The sequence below is a fragment of the Dufourea novaeangliae genome, unplaced genomic scaffold (assembly GCF_001272555.1).
Source record: "Dufourea novaeangliae isolate 0120121106 unplaced genomic scaffold, ASM127255v1 scaffold133, whole genome shotgun sequence".
Lineage (NCBI taxonomy): Eukaryota > Metazoa > Arthropoda > Insecta > Hymenoptera > Halictidae > Dufourea > Dufourea novaeangliae.
The window spans coordinates 408,622-433,129 of NW_015374011.1; the positions used below are offsets into that span (position 1 = coordinate 408,622).

General features: G+C 43.7%; 1 protein-coding gene across 1 annotated transcript in view; it reads right to left on the reverse strand.

The window, feature by feature from the left end:
* The window catches only part of LOC107188542 (lachesin-like), a 157,064-nt gene that overhangs the window by 85,917 nt on the left and 46,639 nt on the right, over positions 1-24,508 (reverse strand). Inside the window, exon 2 of the mRNA XM_015576844.1 lies at positions 13,149-13,303. Within this exon, the coding sequence (XP_015432330.1) occupies positions 13,149-13,303 (155 nt within the window). The remainder of the gene's footprint in view (positions 1-13,148; positions 13,304-24,508) is intronic.

Consider the following 24,508-nt stretch of genomic DNA (forward strand, 5'->3'; position numbering starts at 1 on the left):
ACCGCGAGGAAACAGAAGGAAGAAGGGGCTGCTGGCGTCTGTTTCGGGCGGTAAGCTCGTTCCGAGGGAATTTTCCGGCTTCCCGTCTACGAGAAAGTTTTTCAGGACGTTTTACGATCGAGCCAGCGGAACCTCGACGAATCGCAAACGATATCGTTCCTCGTTCACTGTGCACGTGAGCTCGGCTGTCCTACGACGGGATCGTAAAAAACATGTTCCAAGGAAGTCAATCGCCTCTGTACAGTTCCTCCAGGTGAGATAGAAAAATCCTTAGTAATTATGTAGAACTGGGTCCACCTCACTGATTTCAATTACCTGGAAATATGCTGTTAACGTCATCATTCTGAACAATTTTTACCTATAAATATAACCCTTGCTTGGATTTAGTTTTCGATATATGGATAAAATATTTTTGATACTTTTACTTTGATTTGGGTTAGTTTTATATACGAATAGGTACATTCTCGTACAATTATGTGTTTATATGTTTCACATTTCAACTTTGAAGCATTACACTGGTAGGAATTGGTTAGAGACAGTTCAAGAAAAAAAGTAATTCATAGTTGGTTAGAGACAGTTCAAGAAAGCATACTGACGCACACATACAGTAGGATCAGTTTTTCGCTAATATCTCGAAAACTACACCAAAGGGGGTAATATGTATAGGAAAAAGTTGTTCAGAATGATGACCTTGAGAACATATTTCAAAGTCATCGAAATCGCATAGGTGTATCCACTTGTATATAACTACCGAACCCTTTCTTTGAGGAAGTTGCAGTGCACCCGTCGGAAATTCTACCGGGGATTAATTAAATGTTTGATGAACAGCGAATGGTTGCACGAAAAACCGTCCGCAATATTCTCTCGTTACGCGAGAAAAGATAATCTTTCATAAGTACGCGCGCGGGCCGCGCTCATTATAGGAACGCGGTTAATTTTCCTTTATTAATGAATGGCCAGGTCTTCGTCGACGATGAACCTTCTGTATCGCGGTGATTCTTTTTCTTCCTCCCGCGAACAATCGACACAGAGTATCCCCTCTAACGGTAACTTTCTAATTAAAATCGAAGACGGTCGAACTTAATTATCGGGCAACTAAAACAGCCGAGGGAATTCGAGAAGCGAAGACGGCGCCGAAAAAGGGAAAAAAATCATTTACGCCTGACTCTTCGAACTTTCATAATTTACTGGAGGGCATCGAGGGAAGGTGGTTATGGCCCCATTACGAAGGGAAATTAAGGGGGCCAAACGTGCGGCTGCAACCTACTTCCAAAATTTTCGCTAATAGCTTCTCATCCTCCGCCCTTTCGACAATGTCTTCCTTTTTTCGCGATGCCTCATTTTTAATAATGCCCGCCCTCTTAAATTATGCCTGCACGAGGCTGATAAAAGCTCGAAGGCATTTTTAGCGTCGGCCCTCATCGACGTCCCGCATTCTTCGCGAGCTTCTATTTTCTCTCATCCCCCTCCGTTCATTCTGTAGAACTCACGCGTTTTTTACCTTCCTTGTGTAGCAGCGCTCGCTCCCCCGATATCGAGTCGTTTTCACTCGACTTGATGGACTACATCGCGATAGACCGACTCCCTCTCGCGTGAGACAACAACGAACGGGGAAAGAAATAATTAATAAATCCTCGGGGAAACGTGCGCCTGGTATTGCACACGCTGGCTGAAGTCGTCGAGAACCAGTGAGTTTGAAAATCTCTCGGCTACATGAACAGTACTTCCATTAGGTTCAATTTCTTCGCTGAGCATAAGTAAGTACGTATATCGTACCCTCGCAATAAAAATGTCACAAGTCGGAAACGTGGAATTTTTTAGGAGAGCGAAAAAAACTGATTCGATACGTAGCATTTCGTACCTTGTCCTTTTTTTGATTTCCTAATTCACCGTACACTCTGTCTCTTCAGAGGGGATACTCGAAAGCAAAAGCTTAACAAAAATGGCACTGTGCCACTTCGCTTGAAGTATTGGACTTCAGCTTATGACATTTTTCTGGATGGTGGATCTAAGTATTAGAAGATATTTCATATGATAAAATGGAAAATTTTGGGTATATGTCACTTTTTCTGTGAAGGTGCCACACGAAGGAAGGATTTAAGCTTCTGTATGCTCAGTGACTATATAGCAGCACGCACAATAATATTTTGACTGCCACGTCACCCAAATATGGATGACAAGTGCATTGCTAAAAGGCTGGATTATTTAAATACCGTTACAAAATTTTTGGAGAAAATTAATATCGCAGTATAATTTAAAACAAGACCAATAGCCTCTGTTAACTAAACACATGTATTTTTGACGATCTATGACTTAAAAGACGAAATAAAATCGGTCTGACTACATAACGCCTTTTTTACTGTGGCAGTCAACGTGCTAAACATTATTTTGTGTTATATAAATTTTCGATAAACGATGAATAAGAAAAGAAAAGGTAAGAACGTAGGCAATATGGTCGCCGAAGAAAATGAATTTCGTCGAGGCAGTTTCCACGGCTGAGAATTTCAGCTCCCTTCGCTTTAAACGACAGCCCTTAAATGGTTTTGATAGCTCGAGAAGTCCCGGTTCCACATTGCTCGAGTTAACGAAGCGCATTGTCGTTCGCCAAGTGCTGAAAGAAGTTTCGCGTTTTAAAGTCAATCCTCCTGGTATTTGTTACAACGAGCGGGAATACGCTCGCTTTTTACTCCGTTTTAATGAACATTCCGCCAACGTCGGACAGTCGACGATTTTCTTTCGCTGCCTGTAACGTGATTTCCGCCAGAGGCACCTGTTGTGAAGGGTGATATAATGTAACATGCCACTCTGAAGTCACTTCGCTTCCTGTTTGTCAATTACATTTCACTCCGTCTGCCATTCGAATCTTCATTACACTCCTCCAGTCAAGTTAATATTCTCACGAGGGGATGTTTTAAATTAAAACTTTCGACAGTAAATAAATTCTACGATAATACAGTAATACGTCTATACCAAGCGGAATCGGTGTGTTATTTGCTCAGACATTACGCGATTTTATTCTATATTGAAGGCCACGTCATGAGAAAATTACACAGGTCCCACCTATCCACGTGGCAATTTCTTGCACGTCAGATTTCATTGAAGCAACTGGCTGCTGTCCCTTATCCTTCCGGTCGAATCTCGGACTACGAACCCTAGCGTCCCTTCGAGTTTCAATCGGTTAGTTCGCCTCCTGTTCCATTATGTTGGTGACCACAGCGGCCATGTCGAATTCAGAGGGTTCGTGGCGTGGAGCACAAATGGCAATAAAGCCAATTCGGTCGTCAACGGACGTGGAATTTAGCTGATCACTCTGTGTGTCACTCTGGCAAATTCTGTTGTGTGTTTAGTCTATGAAATATTTAATGTTCAGTGCCGAGGAGCCTTCGGACACTCATCGAGGATTTACTGTCAAATCAATTTTCCAACTTGATGCAGGGGTTATTTTTCTTTCGAATGGTTCGATTCATTTTCTTGCGGTACTTCCATTCCTGTTATTAATAGAAGCGACCGAGTGACGACGAATTTTCGATCCTGAAAACAGGATCTCCCGGAAGAACCAAAGACAGCTTAATTCCGAGGCTCGTAAACCCGTCTCACCCGCGGAGTCGAAATGAAATTGAAGCCGGGCAGAACGAGCGCTAAAATCGCGCCGCCTTGCTTGAGAATTTTAATTGACCTCAGAAACGTCGGGGTACGGATCCGTTTGGAAACGTCGTAATTGCTTCAGCAGTTTCGCAGCTTCACCGGACGAATTTAAGCTTCGATATTAATTAATTCGACGAAATTCGTTTACCGTTCGGTTATCGGTTTAATACCCGTGAAAGTGAACAGAGTCTGTAGAAGGATTTATGGAATATACCTGTTGACGACAGCACTATAATTACAGTACTTATCGGCGTGCGATAGTGAGCCATCTGATATCGATATATCGAAGTTAATCTCTCTCTCAGAATAATCCCGGTGAACTGATCCTCTCGTTATCGTTTAAATAAAATAACGAGAAGAGAAACTTTCAGGCATTTTGTTCCATTAAACCTTTTCTATTCGTTAACCCTTAATCCCCAGACAGCGAATGCAGGGTCATTTTCATCCATATCTAGCTATTGTCGTATTCTTTGTAATTTATGTAAATATAATATATGAATTTTAAAGTACACATAATTTTGTCTTGAAACCTGGGTACAAGAGAAATTTTATTACAGGTAAGAATGACCCTGCATCGTCCGTCCCAGACAATTCGTCGTCCGAGGGTTAACTGGTAAGGCGCAACTCATATTACAGTAAATCATCGATGAGAGTTTCAAGGTTCCTTGGCACTGAGTGTTCAGACATCATCCTCACCATTGGGCCCATGACTGGTTCCACAGGGGACACCTTTCTCAGTGCCAAGGAGTCTTCGAACACTCATCGATGTTTCACTGTATTTCCTGAACAACTAATTGGTTTGCATTCACACATAATAAAACACCTAAATGGACAATCACCTCCTTAAGTAACCATCGAATAAAAATAAAAGATTCCTTACCAGTCAAGGATCAACACCCCCATTCCCTCGATTTACTATCATCAAGAAACAGTTCCATCGATATCCCCAGCTTCCTACACAATTCTTCCATCCAATCCGTGACCCATAATCAAAAGAATCCCGGGAACCGAGCGTCCCGATAACCTCCGGAATCTTGTCTACCAAGCGGCCGTTTTTACCCACAGAATCAAACAGCCGTCGGACCTCGTGTCCATTTCACCCTCCGCCAGACGTAAATACAGATAAAGCTAATTGAGAGCAATCGTTCCCCCGGACAGGCTCTCGGTGCTTCTTTAAATGTCGTTTCACTGTTATTGTTTGCCCCGGGGTCCAGCTTCTTTGTCCCCGTATTAGACACACGAGACGCGGGAGGAAGTCAGAAGGGGCTGTGTGTGGGAAGGAAAGGCTTGGACGATGAAACGATGGCCGTGCGCGCGATCCGTTGGTCTGCGGGGTCCGCAAATATATGGTATTGGAAATCAACGGCGTGCGCTGTGGGTGTGGCTCAGAGACCCGGTAATGGACACATGGAAGCCTCTCCTCCGGTCGCCTGTGCAAACCTTCCCGGGGACAGAGGTTCGTAATCGAAAGACGGGGGGCAGGGGGCCACCACGGCTAGAAATCCTCGAGGATGCTCTCGTTCACAAACACTCGTCCCGGGCGAGGATTAGGACGGAAGCGTTCCCTCTCCTCCGTCCGCCGTCCGGTGTGTCTACAGGCAGGCTCGCTGACGATTGCATTTCTCGGTTTTTCCGGCAGAAATTGTTTCAATTCGACTCCTCCCGACCGGGCGACGCGTCGATTACGAGATTAAATCGGGCTTAGTCCTCTTGGCTTCATCCTATTCCAGGCAGGCGACCGCTTATTCGGGAGGGGAAAACAATTTTCTAAATTCGTCGCGATTAACTGGCGAGCATTTTCTGATGGGAACTACTTGGCTCGTTAAGTGACTGGTTTATCTGTTGTTGTATGGAGGTGAATGCTCGAAAAATGATATACGGGGTGAACCACGAATCGTGATCAGTAGGAGAAAGGTGTCTAAAACTGGCTATAAACTTGACTGTCTTGTGGTTATTAGTGGTGCTACATCGCAATGTCCTTCTATAATAGTTCTCCCCGCACGTCACTAAGTTGCTCTAAGTGCCATGTGAATATCAATGATCTGTGTGTTGTCCACAAGAAAAATTTAAAATTACTGCAGTTCATCTAAGGTCTTTTTCAATGTTCTGTAACTTTTGTCATGAACGGTTTAATAGACAGCTGCTTCTTGCGCGGATTTAACCACAATTCGATAAGTTAATTAATGTTTCGTTACCGCATGTAATAAGTTGATGTTATATTCAACCACTGAATGTGAGTTGGATGTTTGGGGTCATGACTTCGGTTCTTGTTACTTAGGCAAATCTGTCTAGGATACTTTCGCGATATGGTCATTTGATTATTGCAGTCCTAGTGTGGAATATATTGCTTCTAATGGGAGACGAGAAATTAAAATTCAGAAGAGGTCATCCTGAGTTTAACGGTTCCTCCCGCCGTCACGCGAAGAAGAAATCTTGAGTACGATAGAGTTAGAGGATTATGCGTCCAAGGCAATCAATCATGAATTTCTGATTAATGATTCCACGGTAGCGTAACGGGTAATTAGGAGGACAAAACGAGTCGTTCTTTTTGCCAGGTCCTGTAGAGGATTGTGACAAAGCAGCCTGTCTAAAGATAACATCTACCGGACTTGAAAGCCGCAGGGCTCTCGTTCCTTCTCTCGTCCGTTCACCGTTCGTCGAGCTGACTTGCATTTTCTTCGTTCATTAGTGATAACTTCCAGCACACAGGTTGCAGTTGGTCCCTGGGAAAACTAAAAAGTCTCCTTTGGATTCCCTTCGCCTGGCCCGGTCGGGCATATTCTTGGATTTTTCCTTGGTCCTTTTACCCTCTTTTCCTTAATTACGCAAGCTCTCCACGAGATCGTAAGGTAAGTGAAAATATCCTGAAGATTGCAGAGGAAGTCTCGCGTGTTACTGAATTCACGTGGTAATCATTCGAGCGACTAAATCGGGTAACAAAGTGAACATTAGCAATGATAAGGCATCGGTGAATCGTTAGTTACCGCCTCGGCGAATGGACTCGCAAGATAATTCGAGACAAAGCAATCATCCATTCGCGCGATCAACTTATTACCAGGTTGCGGGGTGCTGGTGTTCCCCCATCCGATCGGTGAATACCGTTCTGTGCGACAGACAGCGCGCGATTAATTGTTTCGTCGAACTTTAATGAACGTAACCATCGTGCTAATAAGATATCTGCTGCGAACGCTCCGTCTCCGAAACAGATTGCATCGCGGCGTTACGCTTTCTCCCCCACTCTCGAGGCAATTGGAACTTTTGCAATCGACCCGACTATACTTGCTGTTTCGTATAATTAGTTGTCGGTAATTAGACATGCCTCGAACGTTGCTCGACCGGGCAAATATTTAAACGGCCATAGAGCGAGACACCAGTCTCCTTAAATTCGAATCAATCTGGATCCGGTACCACGGATCGTATAAGTCGTTCGTCTCCGAGAATCGTTTCGAGGAAAAATGAGAACACGAATGACGGGTGATAAAAAGAAAATTCAAACGCATCAATTTCATCAAGTCTCCCCTCACATGTCGAGAGCGCGATCCACCACCGTCGACGAGAAGGAACACCAGCCAGGGTGCGCACTCGAGCCGAACAGCTGACACAAAACAACCGGTCGTTGCGCTTCAACCCAATTCCCCGGCAGCCAACTCCTTCATCTCAATTAACTACGCCCTCGTCTACGCCAATTTACCATTTCCAGCAAACTAGCAAGACCTGTCTGTCCTTCATTAAACTACGATTCACCTGACTGAATATGCATCCCGTTCTAATTCCTCGACGCCACCCTCCCCTTTTCGTCCTTTCATTTCCTTCTTATTACCCCCACCAGATTCACAAAAGATATATATATATAGACAGGGTGAAACAAAAAAGGGTTCATAAACTTCTGGGTTAGTTAGATAGTTCTGTCCAAATGATCAAAAACATGGGTCGTAAAATTAATATTTTCAACGTTTGCAAACAATATTATATTCCATATTTTCAACTCATTTGTTTATATAGAATTACCCCTTACCCACCACCCTGTACAGTAAATCCTCGATGAATGCTCGGAGCCTCCCCAAAACTGAACATTCATCATTGCCTTCAGAATTCCCACCACTATCAATGTATTAACCCTCATTAAAAAGTCAGAGTTACACCTGTGGACCTCTCCTTCTACCTAAAATCCTTGGAACACTCATTGAGGATTTACTGTATATCCTGAGGGTTCTTCAGTTGAATCTTAGATCACCCAGCCACCATTATCCGAACTAATGCCAGGGCAATATATCTTCTGGCCCAGATACGGAAGATTGTATCCCGTTCGAGGCACATCGATAGACACACCTGTATCACATACGATGCCGCGAACATGTGTACCTGTTTCCATTCGTTTCACCGAGAAGCATCGCGCGCAGGTATGCGCTGGGGCATTGTCGCTGGGCGCGCGCGTGTGTCTTCGTGTGTTACGTATCAACCAGAGGAGGGAAAGGGCGCCCAATAAATCCACGGTTTAATTAAACTAAGTTTAAACGGATCCCACCTCTCTACAGGCCGGGGCGGCGGCTCACGAACCGGTTATATGTATTACGTTCCTGATCCGCCGTTAAATCAATTATCGGAGTTACCGAGCAGACGCGGACCGGCGTCGCGTACCTGCAATGCTTCGAATATTGCCGCCGTTCCCCATCTCTTGCTTTTTATTCACGGGCCCGATTCAGAAACTCTGGCTTTTCTTTTTTTTAATTTTTTGATGGCAGACGATCGATACTTTTGTCTGATGCTCGGGGAATTTTGTCATGCTGCGAAATTTTTGCCTTTCCATCGATCGATTTCACTGGGTTTGTGGGGAAATAGGACATGGTGAAGGTCGATTCACGGTGTCACTTGATTTTTACCGTTTTCTGCCTGATATAGGGTTCTCTTATGGTTTAGGTATGCAATAGAGGAGGAAAATTGTGGAGTCTTTATTCATGGACGATTGTATCCCTTCTGGAGGATTAATTAAGAAAAGTTCCACTTCAGTTCTGATAGTTTTGTGCTTACGACAGAGTTCTCTTAAGGTGCGTATCCACTTGTTGCGTATCCTCGTATGGTACCACCGTTGGGTATCAAAGTGGACGTCAAAGCGTTGCATCGTTACGTATGAAAATGTATCTTATAGTATTCACAAACATTAGAAGTCGAAAACTGTGGAGTCTTAACTAAACTACGATTGGTGGGAAGTATTTAATAAATAATGAAACCAAAAGGATCCTTCAATGAAATGGAATTCACAGTGAAAATGAAGCGTTTCGATGGGGAACATTAGGTTCACTTAACATGGAGGGAAGATCAAAGGATTAATTGCACGTCCCGAAGAGGCTGAATGGAATAATTGAATGGTAATCCTCGGTACGTGCATTTCGAATTCCTTCCGCGGAGCGTATGCCAATGTCCGGGGTAGCACGGTTAAGCCTAAGCCGTTTGAACTATTTCCGTCGGGTACACGCGATGGGAAGGGCACGATTAAACAGATCACTTCCGGTACACCGTTGGTCTCGGTGTGTGTTGCGCGTGGCACTCCACCCTCTGGGCAAACGAGATGCAACCGACGTATATTTTTCTTCGTAGAGAGAGGGTGGAACAGTGATCTAGTGCAGCGCAACAGTTTTCCTAGCGGAATTTTAAGAAGGCCATACGTCAGCGCATCAAAGCTTCTGCATTATTCAGGCTAATGCATTCCCCTAATAACGGACGAATGGATTCTTCTTTAGTATTTGCTGTGTTACGAACACTCTCTGAGCACGGGATACGAACGATGAATAAATAAAACGTGTAGAGGTTGAATAAGAAATACGAAGATCGCGGTGGTATTCTTGTTCGATTCCCCATCGAAATGGTATAAAAATCGTCCATTGAATTATTTCCTACTGCCACCTCGGTTCTTTATATTCTATCCCATTGATGAAATCACAAATAGAAAGTTCACGTTTCACAATTTCTACACGTACAGGACGGTTTAATTCGTCTCTATTCAATGTAGAATATCCCAGTTTTCCTCCTCAGAACTCTCTCGGTGAAATTAAAACTGACTGGCATGTCGCGGTCTCTCGTCTTTACCAACGGCCTCGAACTTTTCTATGGGCAAACGTTTCAATCACACTTCCTATCCGGAAGACCCTCTAATGAACCAGAATTTCCACCAAGAACCTTCGCGGTATTTTTGGTAACTAGCGCGCGTGCACGGTGTGTTTGTGAATGCCGGGGCCGGGATTCCGTTGATGAGCTAACGAGGACTCGCGAAAGAGGGATGCAAGAGCGTGGTTAAGAGTCAAAGAGTTAGAAGGGCAAAGAAACCCAGAGAGTGTGTAAAACCTCTGTGGGCAACACGCGTACACAGCAGAAGAAGCCTCTGCGCCCGAGTGTTAAATTACATGTTTCTGTAACGTGAGTCCCGGTTTTGCGCAACATCTAGAAAAAACAAAGTAGCCTCTCTTTGCGATACTGTATCTCGTAATTTATTGTTGATTAAATATTAGGGGAAAGTTGCCGAATTGAAACCATCGCTTAAGTCAGTGATGGCGAACCTTTTTGAGAAGTGGGTCAAATTTTGTTTATTATTTTTTTTATACTAGCCTGTAGGTATATGTACTAACAAAGGAAATTCGGTAATTCCGATTTTTTTAAAACTTTGCAGATGTTTGGCCCAATTTCAGTTCTTTAGGGTGAAAGCATCCTTTGAAGGTAGATAGGTGTTTCAATATTTCCCTGTATATCTTTAAAACTATCGTAGATTATACAAAAATAGTTATAATAAATATTGAATGGTTGTTTATGCTCTATAAAACGGTGCAATTAAATTGATAAAAATTCTTTGCATAAATATAAACATCCCACCCCAGTTTTATTAATACTAATTTAATAGCATCGTTTTAGTGAAGTTACAAGCAATGGTCCAAATTCAGCCACGTTCCCTGAACCATACCTGAATCTACAAGATCGTAAAGAAGATTTTCCAGGTTTCGTTAAAATCTCTCCCACGGGTTAGTCGATATCGCCGAACGACGATTACGATAACAGATTTTCACCGAGCAAACATCCCGAAAGCGTCCCCAAAGCATAGAACCAGCCAGTTCATTTCCACCAGTCCTCGGTCACCAACATTTATCCTTTGATCTTTGTCAGCTGTCCACGGCTCGTCGATGCATTCGCATCTCCGTGAGTCTACATATTCCCCGGCACGTTTGTGCCATGTGCACGTGGTCTACCCTTCGTCCCATGTGTGTGTACACAGAACAAAGTGTGTTGGTAGGGTGGGAGGTCGGGGTCTGACCCGATACCCGGTGTAACCACTTGGCCGAGTATGCCTGATCGGTTCATTTGCCGGCAGAACGACGAGGGTCACCCCTTGGCCACCCCCCTTTCGACAATCCTGGCTGGCTCTAGCCTCCATCACTTCCTTCTTCCGTTCCTCGAGACTCCTATCTGGCAATTAAAGGCAGCCCTCGCGCGACCAACAGACCAACGACAGTCACACATACACACAAACGTTCGTCGATACGTACATACGTGGAGGGGGTTGCACACACTATGTACTCTCAGGGAATTCCGGCGAATTCGAGGGTGAAACGGGGGATTCGGGAAGAGATTTAAGGACTGTCTTTCTTGCCGGTAGACGTTCACTGACGCGTTAAAGTAGACTCAACTTGGACACGTGATACCCGCCCCGAGACGGTATTTCGTGACTGTCTGTCGGGACTTACCGTGAACCAACTCCACTCTTGGCCACTGCGCTATCGATCACACGGGTATTTTTCTTCTTACTGGGGTTTCATTGTTGGAATTTCTTTCGTGGTCGAGTGCGCGAGAAGGATGTGTACACTGTGAGGACTCCTTGGAAATGATGGAGTTAGTAGTGGGCTATAGATACTTGCGGAATTTCAAATTTTGTTTCAGACGCGATTTTAAAGGGTGAATCCTCGAATTTTCGATCTGACAAATTTTTTGTTATGAACAAATTATGTTTTGGACAATTTGTTAGCACCATATTATTCTACATAAAAAACCGCGAACCTCATCCATTAGAAGTTTTCATGTATCTCTGGTTTTCGAGATAGTATTTTCGGGTCGAAACTTCGAGGGGTGGTTTCACCCCTTAAAGTCGCGTCTCAGCCGATAAAAAAAAATACGTATCCCTTATTTTTGACTGCTTAACAGACATACGAAGTTTCATAAAAATCGAAGGGGAACACTTTCATGCCTTCCCTTGTAAGTTGTGTCAATCATTTAAAACACATAATAACAATCACCATCAAATCATTTTCAAACGAGCTCCGCGGTATTAATTTACCAAGGAGCAGTGGTTAATTCCGCGCATCAAATACAAAAATCTGAAATCCGTCATTTTGATGGGTTAAATTCCTACTTTCTTCCATTGGTAAGAGGATAACAAGTGAAGTTGCCCTCGTCGATACACTGGAATAAATTCAAACTTCAACTATCTCGCGATTATCTCAGAGATGTATCATTCATTCATCGGACGCGCTCGACTACAAGCTGCACCGTGGGTGAGCGTGAGAGTTTCCTGTGAATGAAAAATGAATTAGCCCAACTCGATTCGCGTCCACCTGTTCTCCTCGTTCCCCGTTAATTCGCGTTCCATTAATATTTCACGCGTATCCGCCGCGACAATACGCGAGCACGCAACGATAAGTAAACATTACCCACTCGCATTGCCTTCCCATCCCCTCCACCGAAAACTAGCCATTATGCATATTGATACGGTTTTGCGCGTATGCTAATACCCGAGTGCACATAATTATACGATTATTTCGCCCGCTTGTGTCCGGCTTTAACCGTTCCGAAACGGCGGACACCACCGTTCAGCCAGAAATCATTTATTCGAGCTCGTTAATGCGCCGCAGTTCGGGACAAATACTTTTCCGTCGAACCGAATTAGCCAGGATAATCCCTGATACACAATTCGGCAAAAATAATAATAACCGTGAGCCGTTCAATCGCGCGAGATTATTCGGCTTTCAATCGACAGGAGTGTGTATTCGGTGCCAGACTTGGTTGAAAGTTATTCACGTCTGGCTACAGGTTGTTAATAAATACGTGGTACATTTTCATTGGATGGATTCTACATCGCAAACTACAGTAAATCTTCGATGAGTCCTCGAAGGCTAATCGGCAGTGAGAGGTCCCCAGGTGTAACGCTGACTTTAATGAAGTTTAGCACAACGACAGAGCTTGGAATTCTGAGGCCAATGATATTTGTTTCAGTCCCACATGGCAATTAGTTTATGAAATATTTAACGTTCGGTGCCGAGGAGCCTTCGAACACTTATCAAGGATTTATTGTACGAGGAAAATTAGAAATGGTTTTTGGCCCATATGGTTATACATTGATCGACAGATAAGTCGATGGTGTTCAAGATCCTAGGAATATTATCGCGAAACGTCCCAGAATTTCTCAAATCTGTATCGATCCGAAATTTCTTTCAGAAACATAAGAAACTGCTCGGGGCATTACTCACCACTCTGTCCCCGGGATGCTTCACGAAGCAATTCAATTGCGTTGGTTGCCCGACGATGGCGGTGACATTTCGCGGTGCGATATCGTCGAAGTCGGGTTTATTCAAAGGTTTTGTCGGCTTGCTTCCGGCGACCACGCTCGCCAGGCTGGATCCACCTGGAACAAAATAAAACAAAAACACCATTAGTCGAATTACCTCGAAAAATGTCACTGCAGTAATACTTGATTCGAAATTTGTTTGTTGTAAACAAATTATATTTTCGACAATATATAATTTTATTTACATAAAAAACCGCAAACCTCGTCCATTAGTAGTTTTCATGTATCTTCTCTGGTTTTCGAGATAGTACTTTCGGGTCGAAGCTTCAAGGGGTAGTTTCACCCCTTAAAATCGCATCTGAGCCGATAAAAAAAAATACGTATCCCTTATTTTTGACTGCTTAACAGACATACGAAGTTTCCTCAAAATCGGAGGGGGACACTTCCGTGCATTCCCTTGTGAAACGATGTTCAGGTTAAACAACACGTAAAATAATTAAATGAAGGTACGCTGCAATCTTAAGGTGACAATAACTGGAACCTCTATCCCAGATATTAGATTTTCTAGTAATAAAATAAAGTTTATATCCCACGAATTTACTAAATCGCCAGACTTGAAGAACAAAACACAAGCGACAAACTGTTTCAAGGGGAATCTATCGTTGAAGACTGGGTGCAAAATCAGTTCTCTTTTAACAAGAAATTACAGCGACGGAACAGCAAGCTTCTCTTCAAAGTCACAGCGCGAGTTCGGATGAATATGGAAACTCTTCGTGCTTCACGTTCGAACGAGGTTAGTCGGCGCCTGCTCGGCTGGCAGACATCAAAACTTCCGCGACTCGAGTGGACTGGAGGAGGAGGAAAGCTTGCCGGTTACCCAGAGAGAACGCCGTAGACACAGGTAATTCTAATAAGTACTTGATTAAGGGAGAACTTCCCGCGCAATAGTAACGCGTCACGCTATTATGTATGGTCGTCGAGGCACAATCACGGTTAACGTTCGTGGAATACCGTGTAGGACGTACTCTGGGAAGTCAAGCTGGCCCCAGGCCTTCTTTGATCCGCCGTTAATGCAAATAGTTCACGTGAGTAATAATTCCGAGAACGCCGCCGGTCCTGCACTCTGCGGCAACATTGTCCACCCCTATTGTTTTCCCCCGTTGAACCCCATTAACCTTCGATTCGCGACACGGGGACCCATGGGACAATTTGAACCATGCATTGTGAACGGAAGTTATGTTTCTATTGATACCGAGATCATTTGACCGAAGGTTGTCTATTTAACCGGTTAATCTCGATCGAAACGTAGGGGGTGGTTACCGAATTTGTGTCGGTGGTTAGCAAATTTTTTGTCAACTCTTTTTTTTTTCATGATTTCTCAATTCGTCTTGAAATCCTCTAACAGATAGGCGTAAAAAAATTATAAGTGTATTTGCAAAAAATTGAACGTTAAAGCTCTCTTGAAACCATGCTATACCTGATAAAAAGATTTTCGATCGGACTGCTAATAACAGAGTAATCTCTACAGATCACGATTCGTGGTTCACCCTGTATATTATCTATCATACAGCGAAAATTGCTCACCCACGAGAAGTTACAGTAGTGGTCCAACCTAGGCGATGGCCCAAATTCGACAATTTTCCCTTAATATGGGAAAAAGAAAGGACCCCAGACGTCCCAAAGGACCGTGAACAGTATAGCACTGTTCTATGAATCACTCGATTCACCATTAACCAGGATTTCGTCGATCGCTGAGATGAGAGAGTCGCCATTAACATAATCCCACGAGAGTGGGTGGAAACGGCGGGAAAAACGGGCGACCGTGCAGGCCGATTGGGGTAGAGCTCGAAACGAGACTTTCTCTCTTTCACTCTAGACTGGCGCAGAATCGACACGGTACCATGAAACAGAGAACGAGCGCTCGATAAAATTTCCCATTGTATGCCTCGGGAAAATGGGATTTCGACGGGGGCAGTGGGAGGACGGAGGGGTGGTAGAAATTGAAATTGTTACGAGGTACACGGGGAAATTGTCGGGAATCGTTCGACGATATCCAGACGGTGTATCGATATGCGCACTCCGAAGGAACGCGTCAAAGGGATTGGCAGCCGATAACGAGCGCGGCTGGCCGGACGGTTGTCGTGAAATTAATTTACCGTCGAGCAATTGCGGCCTCTCTCGCTCTGTCCACGGTCATGGTCGTTCGTTATTTTTCGAACGGGACGATCTAATGGGGCCGATATGAGGTCCACGAGAATGGGAAACCTGTAAGCGTTTTGTGTGTGGACAAAAAAGAAAAAAAAAAAAAAAACGCGAGGCGATCAATCGAGGACCGATCGAGCACTCTGAAGAGAGAAATTTCGCGAGAAAGAGAGAGGGAATCTGTTGAAAAAGCTACCCCGTTGATCGAATTTCCATGACAGGGACCCTCCCCCGCTTACGGGGAGATTGTCAATACATCAGAATTTGACGGATAAAGTCCTGAAGTATTTTACAAAAATTTTTCACACCGTCGAAAGATGAATTTTCCCGGTTACTTTCTCTCGCTTCGCACCTTCGGATATAAACAGGTGCGGTTTATCCGGCTTTCCATCGCGAGAATCGTCGGCTCTCCGTCGAACGTCCGGATATAAACGGGCTGAGGGGTTGGGGAGGGGGCAGGAAGCGACACGAAAAAATATTCTTTACGCGGCTCCTCACGGTACATTTATTCAAATTTATTCAAATTCGAATTTACGGCCGCGGTATCTGCCGCGACGGCACATGTACCGATGCAAAGTCGATTTAAATACGACTTCGAGGGAGGCCGGGTGGAGGGTGCGAGGAAATCCGGAAAAATTTTCAACGGATCCATGACTTCCGCGCGTTCGCTCCTGACAAACAGGAAACGTTAGTATGCTTGTACAGAATATAGTTTTAAGGAACTGTTAACCAAAGTAGTCGAAATGACTGTTGGAAAGAAAATGAAATAAAGTATGTCTGACTACGTACGACCTATTTCACTGTGGCTGTCTATGGTGTTCAGAATCTGACGAATATTATCGCGAAAGGTCCCTGAATTTGGATCCAAACTTTTAGGTATCGTTAGTATGCTTATAAAGAATCCAGTTTTTAGGAACTGTTAACCAAAGTAGTCGAAATGACTGTTGGAAAGAACATGAAATAAAGTATGTCTGACTACGTACGACCTATTTCACTGTGGCAGCCTATGGTGTTCAGAATCTGACGAATATTATCGCGAAAGGTCCCTGAATTTGGATCCAAACTTTTAGGTAACGTTAGTATACTTATAAAGGGTCTAGTTTGTAAGAACTGTGAACCAAAATAGTCGAAATGACTGATGGAAAAAAATTAAGTAAAATATGTCTGACTACGTACGTCCTTTTTCACTGTGGCAGTCAACGTGTTCGCACGAAAATATCACACGACAAAGACGACGTAGAATACTCATTCCTAGACAATACAGACAACAGTCTCCCGACTTCTTCGACCTGTTCGATACTTTCAAAGCCGAAGAATTACTAACTTCCTTTCGATACCTGTTCCGCAATCCAGCCTCGAAGGTACCTATACATTTCATAAAATACCACAAATAGGTGACCCGCTACGGGCTCTAACAGGAACTATTTTAAACAAACGGGTTCCTCCTTCCTGAGTCCGCCGCAATCACTTCCGCTTTTGGTGATTCTCCAAATTTCGTACCTTCCAGTCGCGGCACGTACGTTCAGTTATTTGATCTGCCCCTTAGATTCCAAGTTGGCCGAAAGCACGGCCGGCGATACCTTCTCTGAGCATCTCTCTCTCTCTCTCTCTGCCTATCGTAGACCCTGGCTCGGTGAAATTTCGAGTCCATGCAGAGACGGTGACCAGGGAGAGAGAGTAAGGAGTGGAGAAAAAATAAAAAAAGTCTCGAATAATCAAAGGAACAACGGAGTGGCCCGTGTCGTGTCGCGAAAAGGGAAGTTCGAACCGAAAAGGGGGATGAAGTAATGGCGTAACGTCGGAGAACGTATTCCGCGCTGACACGCGAGGCGAAACTAGCTCTGGGAGACCGTGGGTTCTCTGATTTACACGCGGGATATAATTTCAACGGAATGCATCACGCAGATAAGGGATCGTAATTGAACCCTTGAACGACGCGCGGCTCAAACGGTCTGGTTCTGTTTCGTTCGTTCGGTAATAGAAATTACGACGTTGTACCGGGCTGGTTCAGCGATTGTTACTTGGTGCAACTGGATTCGTGGAATAAGAAAAATTCATGTTGCGGACACGAGCTGCGCGAGGTGAAATCAGATACGTGAACGGGGGCAGAGCGTGAGAGGGAATCGAGAGGCGAATGAAATTTAACGTTCAGACATTGAAGACATTTTTTCTGGTAATGTTAATTGTTTTTTGTACCGTTTTTATAGTTGCTATGACGAGCAATAGGTGAAGAGTTGTTCGTAAGAAGAAATAATTAAATATTTTAAAAATTCAAGAAAGATTTTCAAAATTTATTTAATACGTATACCTATATCTGTGGTCGTAGAGAAAAATGCCATCTGTCACACGTTTTTACTTTCAAGATATTGTCGTTTAAAGTTCTGAACACGAATTCTTCTTACTAGCAATGTTTGCTTGTTTTTTTTAGGGTATAAACGTATATTTCCTGTGCATAACATTGTTTTTTATAAAATCAAGTGATCAGACGTGTATCATCTGTGTCCAGAAGATTTCCAAATTCGATTTATTCTATATTTGAAATAAATTTAATTTTATTCTTCGTTCTGAAAACATCCTATAGATACGCAAGAGTGAACTGACCACTTTCTGAACGTACATTTCATTATGTTCGCAAGAAAACAATAGCTCTACTAGACTCATTAGTCTTTCCTCTCGATCATAGCGTGTACACGTAATTATTCACAGACCATTCGTCAGATTCTTTTATGAACCAGAATTTCAAATTCAACTGCTAATTATCAACCTTTTCAGCATGGAATTTTCCGGGAACATTGTTATCAAGTTACCAGAACGATATCAAATACCCAGCAATACCTTTCGCAGCTCTTTTACTCGCCTTTAAAAGAGCCGACCCTCTAATAAAGAAACACTCACACGCCTCATTTTAATGCCGTTTCCACGGCAACTGCTTGTAAGCACGGTCGAACGAGCACGCTTACAAAATGTCCCTCCTTCTCCCCATTGTTATCCTCTTCTTGTTTCATGACGGAGTTACCCTCCACCCCCGACTATTTCTCCCGTAGTTTCCATTCGAAGCGGGTAGTTGGCTCGCGGAAACTACGACGTCGATTCTTTCGAAGTGGATCGTATCGTCGATTTCGGCATTGAATTCAGTTCGAGTACCGCCAAAGGGTCCGCTTCCTTTCAACCGTTTCATTCCATGGCGTTCGACCAGCCTCGCACGCCGCGGCGATTCACCTCGGTACACGCTCTAACCTGGAGTGGGAGGGAGGCTATTTATGCGATAGTCGACCCCTGGGAATCTTTTTGCACACTGTGGAATCTCAACATTTCCGTTTCAACGACGAACCGTTGAACGTACCGTGCGACTCGTCGATCGTGGGAAATAATTTCGAATCCCCCATCCCTATTTTTTCATCAGATTCTTCTTTTAAATCACGAACTATCATCGAAACGGGAGTCCTCTTCGATTGAAGAAATAATCGAATATGAAAACCAGCGAACCGAGCGAATATAATATAATACGAATAACGGCGACAGGATAGAATTTCTCGCCTGTGTCAGGGTCACAAGCTCGCTAACTGATTCTATTAAATATCAACGGTTAGAGGAAATTGAGCTCGTGGTAACTAATTCCTGGTAATTACGACCGGTGTTTCCATGTGTGTACCACGTGGAATTAAACCTGGAAAATTTACTTTACCCTTTACAGGTACTGTCAAGCCAAGAAAGTGTGAAATTGGAGATTCTGAGTGGTCGATTAAAATATTCATATAAGTTTACCTAGTTTACTATCAGATGTGATTCCAACTGAACCCCTATTTACTCCCCGACAGGTTACTCTTCCTCTCCTACAGAAACTCGACAGCTCAAGGAAATCTATAAATCATCAATTAATTATCCCCAGAATCCATCACAAAAATGAACCATTAAAATGATAAAATACTGACATACAATAGAAACGAAAAATAATCATAAAAACAAACCGAAAGATGAAAAGGTAACAATCATCCTCACGATGAACTATTACAATCACTTTCAACACGGATCATCAAACCGAAACATATCCCGTCTCTGTGTACAATCCTCAATACATTCCCTATCTCTATGGGTCAAGCACAATGGTCCAGGTAGCCGATAGTTTACGCTGCAATCCGAATCGGGACAACATCAGAATCAAACACTTTCGGCGGGGTTTAACTCTCCCCAAACATCCCAGGCTCTGTGTTCCAGACAATTGTCAAAGTGCAGAGTTTACACCACAGTCGTGCATTGTGTTACGTAACTCACGCTGCACTTGCAGAGTATCCTTTCAATAACCAGCCCCCACTCCCTCGAAACAGCTAAATAACTCAACAGTTTCAAGGGGGAGGGAGGCAAAGGATTTGAGGACAGAGCCAGGAAAGTTGCAAGAGAGAGAATCACGATAACGTTAGAAAGCCCAGGGTTACCTCGTTACTGGCACAGAGGACTTATACCTCCTACGGGGGAACTGTATATGGGCATATTCTATTAGCCGGATGGTTTACACGGTGCCCCACAGTCCACGTAAATCGAGCCCGGTATACAGATTCGCGATCGCAACAACCACCGCGCGGAGACCATCGGAGAAACGGTGGTAACATTTCGTTCAGCAATTTCATCAACGAGCGTTCTCGTGTAACGATGCACCGCCGTTCAGGTGGAAGCTGGAAGCTCCGTTGGAGGAAAAATATATTCGGGAAATATGGAACACCCCCTGCCGCGACGTATACACCTCCTGTCTATAAATTTCTCCGGACATCACACCTTAACTCGGTGCAGCATACAGGTAGAATGAAAACGATTTGGTGGTGTGGAACTTGTGAAGGGGGCTGTTTGGAGAATATTGACGTGTCGCGGATATTATTGTAGCGATTTCATCGAGAAATAGAGGATACTTTATTGGTATACCTAATAGTTTCTGGTCCATGAGGAGGACATGAAAGGGTGATAGAAAACCATGGACGTGATTGTGGAATATACAGGGTGCACCAAGAAAAATTTGTTGTATGTCTGAAAATAAATAGTAAACAAAAATAAAATATTTACAAAAGACATCAAGAGTTCTAAGAATTTCTGTTGAATAAAGGATCTTCCCTCGATATGTATATATATACAGGGTGAACTAAAAAAGGGCTTTATAACTTCCAAGGCAGGTATGTAGTACTCGTCAGATGATGAAAAAAGGTCCTAACAAACATGGGTCGAAAAATTAACATATTCAATATTATAAGCATTTGTTTTGGTTCACTTTTAAAGCAAGCGACTTCTTGGTTCAGGAGAAAAAAAGCTAATAGGAATTGTAGAAAACCTTCTATAACCAGGAAAAGAAGAAATGATAAAATCCATTGAAACAAAAAGTTTGAAAATATTAATTTTTCGACCCATGTTTATTAAGACTTCTTTTCATCATTTGGCCAGTGTTATCTACTCTGGAAGTTATGAACCCTTTTTTTGGTTCACCTTGTAGAGTATCATTTTTGCTGGCATTTGGAAAATTTCAGGAAACTTTTTCGATAGATCCAAGAGGTTTATGCGACACCGTAACGGAAGTAGTTTAAGAAGTTATTAAATCTTCAATCTAAGTACTCTCTCGGTTCCCGCGGTGGCAAAGTTCTCGGTACGGTACACGTTTCGCGGCAAACATATGCGCAACTATTTGGAATATTTGCGAACTGGCGCACACGGACGGGGATCAGCCGGTTCGAGGAAAGTTTCGCTGATAGGGAAGTTCCTTTAACAATAACGCGGTCTCTTTGCTCGAGGATAAACCAAGGATCAGACGGTACCGGAAAACTGGAAAATGCATTTAGTCACGGTGATTGTCTCTGCTCGAGGTAATTGCTCGGCGTTAATTGCTCGCCAACAAAGCTCAGTTTCGTGTTAATTGCTCGGTAACGATAGTGCTCCCATAGGGCAGTAAATTTCTTTGCGAAATTTCGAACACAATAATCGTGACCTGCATCTTGAAAATTATCTTAGTGGGATATAAACGATTTCTGATTGCTGCTCTATTTCCCCTAAATGGTAAATCTATGTAAATAAAAAAATTCCTGACTGACTCACTAACGCCCAGCTCTTACTATTTTATCTTGGAACATAAAGTTTTAGGGTAACTTCCCCTTAGGACGTAGGCATCTACTAAGAAAGGATTTTTCGAAATTCAACCACGATCATTTCAAAAATCATTTTCAAAAACGATACCCTACACCTGTCTATCCGATGTATCGATGATCAAAGTTGCCGCGTAAGAGTAACCAAGTTTATGACACAAACCTGCCCGTTAATGCACATGGTGTACCGAGTACAGATTAAACTTTTCGAAGCCCATTAGTGTGCATCGAAGGATGTGCCAGTGTTTCTGGGCGAAGTCAGCGGTTAAATTCACGGACGTCCGGGTCTCGTGAGGATGTTCGAAGCGTTCCGGTAAGTACTATCTTCAGGATTAAAACGTGGAGCAGGCAAATGCGTGATATAGGGTTCAAAATGATGGACGATCACTTGACTACTTCAACATGTATTTTCAATCGAAGGATTGCAAAATGAATTGAAGCTATTCCACAGGAGATCCTTATGCCTCAAATAGTTTTTCATCATTTAACACACAACCAAGCTTCCAATTAACACTTAGCTAAGTAATTATCGCGTTACCATGAATCGAAACGGATCCAGCTAATTCGAATATTCGACTATCAGATTTCCAGTCGATGACGAACCGTCTCCGAACACCAAATATTGTATTTCATCCTGGGAAACAATACAAGTCAAAGACCATGAAATCGATCGCTTCCAGGTCATTCGTTCGTTTGCTAAATCCCCGGGTAGAGCAGCTTGGCATTTTGACAAACTCCGTGTGTACACTCTGAAGAACTGACACCGTTTGTTAGAGACAACGGACTGCTCGCGAGACGAGGGCACTACTGTTTCGATATTTGTTCTTCATCAGCCACGAGACGGGGTCGATGCAACTCCTCTCTCTCTCTCTCTCTCTCTCACTGTTCACCGAACCTTTCGCCGTTGAATTCGAGGAGGAATCGGGGCTTGACCCGACTCGAGGAAATTGCCACTCGGGGATGTTACGAAACCGACCGGATTACAAAAGTTATTGCGCGGGTAGAGGAAAAGGCGTCATCCAGCGACTCCGCGGCGCCATATTCTAACCGTCCGAAGCGTTATACCTCATATCTGTCCCAGTATGACGGACAGTCGAGTAGACGATGTTACGTCACACTGTTTTTCTGTACGTCCCCCAACTCCTTCCTCCTGGGAAAGGATTAATCGCACATCCCTCTGGCAAATAAGAGAATTTCCATGGGCAATCTCGAGGGAATAATCGGTGAAATTTACAGAGGAAATTTCCAACGATCTCTCTACAAGTATTCGCGACAATTCTGTAAGAATTTTCACGAGGCTGGAGGGGGTGGTTCGAGTTACGAGAATTTGGAGTTTCTTCTGTTTGTTCTGGAGAAGTCACGAGAGTTACCGTCCACGACAGGATGGAAGGAAAAGTTCGAGCGATCGAACGAGCTTATTACCGATTTATCATCGGGGGAGGGGGAAAATTAGAACAGAAGGTTTCGCGGGGGCCGGAATCGGTGGGTAAAGTTTCCCTTCGTGCCACTTGAATGAGAATAAGAGAACGCTAGGGGTGAGCCTCCGCCTTCGTTGGCCCGCTTACAAAACTTCCAACATCTCGAGCTATTACTTCGATGAAGGATGATGACTGTTCGGCTGCGGCCAGGCCATGGTCATTTGTTACTTACTGACCATTACGCTTCGACGTGATCGAAATCTTCGCTTGCCGACGAAAGGAATTGCATAACGGCCGAGGGGTTGGAGGGGGTGATTTCCGACTGTGTACCTCGCGTAATTCGGTGCCTGTCAAATTTATGCGATCATTGTGCGCCCTGGAATGATCCTGGGAAACGGGCGGCTGAGATGCTAAAGTTCGGTGCCATCATTCGTCCCCGTCCGTGCTTCAATTGCATTTTGAACGATTCACGTCAAGGTGACGGGGATGGAACTTTGGTCTTGCACTCGAGTAGTTAAAGTTTTCTCATTAATAACTGGATATCGTAGTTCGTTTCCGCGATGCCTGCAATTGAAGATCAAGTAAACCCTAAACATTTAAGATGACGACTGTGTCGATATAATCCGTGCACTAGGGACGTTCGATTTCGATTTGATTCTTCGGAAAGTCGATTCTTTTGGGTAACACGTCACTGTTATGTGTAATACCACAGACGAGATATAAGAATAGACCTAACATGCAATGTAATTTTCTGTCCCATGCTTCGAGGGCTTCAGAAGCCCCCTTACCATTTTAATGTCAATACCCGACGTTAACGATAAAACATGAATTCTGAATATTATTCGCACAAATGAAGTGTTATATATTCCATTCATATTGCGTGTATCGTTAATAGTAGTTTCATAAATAGTTTATCAAATCTACATTTTGGCCGGCGGCTTACAATTTCCCTTCCGGGAATGCCTTACCGTAATGAGCCATCTCGTAGCCGCGGGATTTCAGGAATCAGGTGAGACGTCACGGCGTCCGAGCGTGCCGCGGTATCGGTGCTCTCTGTCGACCCAAAACGCTGGAGATGTTGCGTCACACAGTTTGTTGACCTAGCCGTGTACCATGGCCGTACCTAGCCGTACCATCTGGTGTTTGGATCGTTCAAGGAGGAAGGTCGTTCAAGCCGGCGAAAAAAATTCAACACGAACTAGTCAAAGAAACTAGCTGTTGCGTAATAACCTACGTACGCCCAATACGTAACAGCGTTAGCTTCCTCGCTTTCTCGTCAGCGTGTTTAGAAGCGCGAGTATAACATGTTGGAAGCGTCTGAAACGGTCTGGTAATTGCTTGAAATCCGGATACTGGCTTTAACGGAACACTAGAAACGGCAGGTCTGTACAGTAATCTCTTCAAAGTCTCGCAAATCAGGTTCTATATTATTTATCGACTTTTAATAAATTTAGAGTAGAGTCAACACGTAACGAAAAGCTGATTCCTACGAAGAAAGTCATCAAAGTCTCTAACAGAGTCTCGTCCTACCCCAGGCCATTAACACCATCGATTCCAAACGATTCTTCCGGTTCGACTGGCCAGAT